The sequence below is a fragment of the Triticum urartu genome, unplaced genomic scaffold (assembly GCF_003073215.2).
Source record: "Triticum urartu cultivar G1812 unplaced genomic scaffold, Tu2.1 TuUngrouped_contig_6963, whole genome shotgun sequence".
In the NCBI taxonomy this organism is placed as follows: Eukaryota; Viridiplantae; Streptophyta; class Magnoliopsida; order Poales; family Poaceae; genus Triticum; species Triticum urartu.
In genome coordinates, this window is record NW_024117767.1 from 8671 (window position 1) to 13954 (window position 5284).

The window sequence follows — 5284 nt, forward strand, 5'->3', positions numbered from 1 at the left end:
CTTGGAGCGCCATTAAATCAGGCTCTGCCGCACGTACCGTTGTGACTACACTGTGTCGGATCCATATGAGAAAGGACGGTACAAGATACCGTGACCAGGCGAGGACGAGCGCTCCTCTGAATTTTGGGCCGGCACACTTATTATTCTACTTGGCACACTTATTATTCCATAATACCTGGAGTTGGCTAGTGAGCTGGAACGATGAGATGGCCGCATAAATGGTGACTTGGCACGACACCTGCTGGCCACATTGGAACTGACCTGTGGGCCATGGTCATCAAATTTGCTTCAGCAGGGCATCCTTAAGCTTTAGACCAAAGGAATTTCACATACAAAATCAATGGTGAGGTGGCGTGTCTGTTTTTGTCGAAAACGGGGTGACCCTTACCTCTACATCATTGTGATGCACACAGTGCTGTCATGTCTGTTTATACCTCATAATAAATCCACAACAATTAGATCCTACATTTCCTTTCACCAAGGAAAATGTCACATGAATAAAATTGCTACATAGTCTAATGTCTTGATGCCTCAACGCAATCAAACCATTACATAATTGAGTAAAAAAAATGTACAAACATTGGTAGAGGATAATTTATTCTCCCAAGCCTTTAAGCAAAGCAACATCATCTGGTGCCAGACTAAAATCTCCCTTGTAGTCCCTCTCCTGACTATGATCTTCAGACTGTGCAACAATCTCAAGGAGGCGGTGCTCTACTTGCTTCATATCTTGTCGTTCTTCTGGATTGGGCTTGAGACAATCCACGGCGACCCTGCTAACCATTTCCAAGAGATCAATATCCGCCTCACTTGTAACATCGTTATCAATAAAGTTTCTTGCTCTTTTTGCTAGACAAGCTTCAACAAAGTTTGCAACATAGCTCCGCTCAGCATCATATGTTGCAGGCCTCCTTGTGATAAGCTCTATGAGGACAACTCCAAAGCCGTAGACATCGCTCTTCTGTGTGACGATCCCTTGCTCCATATATACTGGATCTATGTAGCTCATGTCCCCAATGACATGTTCTGTCATCTCGGCTTTTCCTCTCGCGAGTAGCTTTGATGTCCCAAAGTCTGAAATCTTTGGGGTGAACTTTTCGTCGAGAAGGATATTGGCAGATTTAACATCACCATGACGGATTGTGCTCTCCCCTGCTGAATGCATGTATGTCAAGCCTTCGGCTGACCCGACAGCAATCCTCAGTCGTGTGCCCACTAGAATCTTATCTTTGCACTTGAAGAGGACATCATACAGACTCCCTCTCGCTACAAACTCGTACACCAACATGGGAACGTCCAGCTGTAAGCAGCAGCCTATGAGCATAACAATGTTCTTGTGCCTCATTGCAGATTGGATTATAACCTCATCGGTGAACTCCTGCTTCATGTGCTTGTCAACCTTGATGGACTTCTTTATAGCAACATGTTTTTTGTCTTTGAGAGTCCCAAGATAAACCTTACCAAAGTGGCCCTCTCCAATTACACGCCTGTAGTTATTTGTCATTTGTTTAATTTGTTTCCTTGTATAAATCCTTATGTTCTTTACACCTTTTAGTACCGGACCACCATTTTGTTCATAGAACCTTTTGAATTTTAGGAGTTGATGGAACATAACCATGAGGACAGAGACAACAATCATGGCAGCGAGGCCTGATAAAGTGCAAAGTAGTCAAGCTTTAAGTTTACTCATGTTCAGATCTTCATATATACAGTTACCAAGATAGCATTACACTTACATGATAGAATGTTCAATTAAATTGACATGCTATTTCTGCATAATCACTAAGTAAATAATTACATAACTAGTAAGTAACCTGATTTTTCTAAAGTAGTACTCCCTCGTCCTAAAATAAGTGTCCCCTTTAGTGCAAAGTTGTACTAAGTCAACGACACTTGTTTCTGGACAGAGGGAGTATATAAGACTTATGAGATGAAACTGAAGCTACAGCTACAGGAAGTACATACTGAATTTATCATTATCGGCAACCCAGAACCTGGATGATAAAGGACTTCACAATTATTGCTACGCGTAATTTCTACATTAATTCTCAAACTCAATTCATTAAGAAACAAGTGCTCTGTTTCAGACATTGTCGTGGGAAAAGTTATGCACCATAAGAATAGGAATAGAGGGGGGTATTAGTCAAGAAAAATGTGCACATTTGATTTTGAAGTACCGAATTCAATTATTTAAAATCATAACAACAATCGAACTTTCAATTTTTTTGACTACATCATAATGATGAATTCAATTTATTTTTGTTTCTGGTATCTACATTCTCCAAAATAACTCTCATGCAACGTTTCTCCCAAAAAGAAGGAATATGAAAATTTAAAGTGCAACTTAGCTAACATCAAGAATACACAGGCTGGTGGACTAGATTAGGCAAACATCACTTTGAGTATTGTACTTTTTTGTCATTGTATTTCTCGTGGTCATGGTTACGCCGATGCTGGCCACCTATTGTACTCTGCGTTTAACAAATCATGGTGGCTGTGTGCATCCAACGTGCAGAGGCAGAGAGATAATGAAACTCTTAAATTTTCTGAATAAAAAAGATTAGTGCTTTACCCACAACCACCTTTGCTGCTAGGGGGAATTTCTCCGTACATGTTCCTTTTATGGCGTCCCCTTTCATTCCGGGTTTGCATCTACAGTCATAGCCTCCCAGCCTGTTCTTACAGATCCCATCACAAGGATACAAATCACGGAGATCGGTATTTTGTTCCCGGAGCTCGCACTCGTTGATGTCTGATAGAAAAGGATTAAGTATGTGTAGGAGAAAAGGATTAAGTATGTGTAGGCTTGATCTAGTAGCCAATTGTAAAAGAAATACTACCAAAAATGCTTGAGCAACGGTCCGCAGGATTCAACAAATGTAAGTAAATTCATCGTGTACATACCTTGGCATCCATTAGGAATATAAGGGTTGCCATCATAATGTTCCCAGCACTTGCAGAAATAGCCTTCGGCACTGGTTGCATTGACACAGGAGCTGTTGCCGTTGACGCACCTGTAGCCTGGACGGACAGAGCCGTCCGCATACGGACATGAACCATCCCTAAAGGCGAAATCGAGCACCACGGGGACACCCCTCGAGTACTTGTTGGATAGCACCTCGTAGCCGCGCCTGTCCTCCTCAGAGAAGTTGTACCACGAGCTCTCCACCACCATGCCGTAGGAGCAGGGAGAATTTTCCCAAAAAGTGTTATTCTCTGGTTCGAATGTCACACCAAACGAGGTGAGGATGCTTCCTTTTGAAAAGGCGACCTCGCAGGTAGGGCTGGCACAAAAATCTCATTCAGTAATAATTCGCAACGTTGCTGGCTCTCCCAATTGAGTAATTCCTAGTATTTAGGAGTAAATTTTACCTCTTTCTTATAGTACGATAAGATGCACAAAGGATATGTATTAAGAGTTTAAGACGAACGAAAGAATGCACATATATGGCGCAGCGGAGGCTTACCCGACTGTTGAATAGCATGTCGTATCGTAGCTCGTCGAGCCCAGTAAGTCGCTGCCCATCCTAGCTTCGACACCGAAGCCGACACTGCTGAGAACGTTGCGCTTCTCCGACAGGTAGAATGGCTCACGCAGCCACGTAACCTGAAGCTTCAGCAGGTGGTCGAGCGCATTCGTGCTGCAGTCGGATCTCACTAGTCCGTACGCCCGTGCCTCGCTCTTGGCAATCGATATGTCCATGAGTTCCACCGGTGCTTCCCACCTCCTCTTCAGCGTCGGTTCCAACATGCCCGCCGAGTACGCGCCCTCGCCCATCTCGTTGTAGCAGTATGTTACTGCCGTCCTGTTGTAGAAGAGGAAGACGCGAGGTGGGTCGAATGAGTCGTTGCAGGTGACCTGGAAGCCCTTGACGAAGCATCCAGGCTTTATGCCGAACGGGAAGGGGATGCTGATGTTGCCACACATGGCCTGGCAACCCTCAAGCGTGATGGGTCGACGCTGCTGCTCCTGCTCTTCAGCACCAGCACCGCCCTGCAGGATCAACCGCTGGGTTGCTGCTGCTGCAAGGAGAAGTAGTAGTCTTAGAGTTAGCAATGGACTCAGCCGGGATTGCGACGGGGTCGACGTCATGGCGCTAAGCTTCTGCCTGCCAGCCTGCCTAAGCTGCCTCTAGTGTTTTTGCTAACTCTAGCTGAGTTCCGATTGCTTCTGCTAGCATAGTAATCATGTGGGTAGAGGAGCCAAGATGAAAATATCAGGAGAAGTCGGCAAAATATCAAGAGAGGTCAAGTCAGCAGAGCTTTCATGATTTATTAATTATCAAGGTTGATACGGGTGCACGTAGCACACTTAAAAGACTGATCAAGATGGCAACCCGCGGGGTTTTGCCATGAAAGAAACCCGGTCCCATCTCCGTCCCCATGACAGGAACCTCAAGTCCTGAACCTGTTTTATACCCCCTCCGGTTTTGAGTATTGAGTAGTTTTTGAGACAAGGAAGACCGATCAAGAGGCTTCAAAACTCTGTGTGTGAACCGTTTACGACAACTGGAAGGAAGTCGCGTGTTCATAACAATTTTTCACACTATGTAAAAAAAAACAGTTTTTCACACTGAGGGCCATAGGGAGGGGCATTTCATCATACCTTGGAGGCGTGTATACACGCGGAAGGAGGAGAGGAGATCTTACTGCGCCACGGAGCAGCAGCTGGGGGAAGAAGCCCGTCATCATGGGAGCCGCCGCCATGGCCTCGAGGGTCGAGGCTGAGATCGATGGCGGACACAAGCTTGCAGCAGCAACATGGGATCAATGGGATGGGATCCGTCATCGGTTCCCGTTGTCTCCGGTGCAGTCATCCCCATCCACCTCCTCATTGGCACCGCGGGCGTGAGGCCGGCCAGAGACATCGACGCCGCCCGTTCGCGCGTCATGGTCTTGCCCGGCCGTCTCTCTCCGGCCAAGCAACAAGTTCACCGGAGACGCGCGCGACGACGGTTGGAAGTGTCAGGCCACAGGCCACTCTGCTCCTCCTGGTGTCACCTTCGTCAGTTAGTTACAGGCGTTCCACTCTTCTTCAGTTAACGGACGGTCAACATCGAAGCTCACGTCAGGATCCAACGGCTCCGGTTGCTCGACTAAGCCTGAAGCGTTTTTGTTTGTAAACAAAACCCATGACTTTATTCATTTTTTGACATCGTTTATTAGGAGACGTACGGTTTCACCTCATCGACCCAAGAAAATTTAGCCAACCTAAGGCCTTGTACAATGCAAAGTGCTTAGGGGAGGTACTTAGAGAAATAAATCAGGCTTTTCTTAAAAACTG

At 45.9% G+C, this 5284-nt stretch overlaps 1 protein-coding gene across 1 annotated transcript; it reads right to left on the bottom strand.

The window, feature by feature from the left end:
- Positions 1 to 381: 381 nt before the first annotated feature.
- On the bottom strand, positions 382 to 4164 carry LOC125531328 (wall-associated receptor kinase 3-like). Its single transcript, XM_048695739.1, has 4 exons — positions 3468 to 4164; positions 2905 to 3284; positions 2573 to 2752; positions 382 to 1650 (listed from the first exon to the last, which is right to left on the bottom strand). Exons 1-4 carry the CDS (start codon positions 4091 to 4093, stop codon positions 596 to 598), a joined length of 2241 nt encoding a protein of 746 aa, XP_048551696.1. The 5' UTR covers positions 4094 to 4164; the 3' UTR covers positions 382 to 595.
- Between the last annotated feature and the right edge of the window lie 1120 nt (positions 4165 to 5284).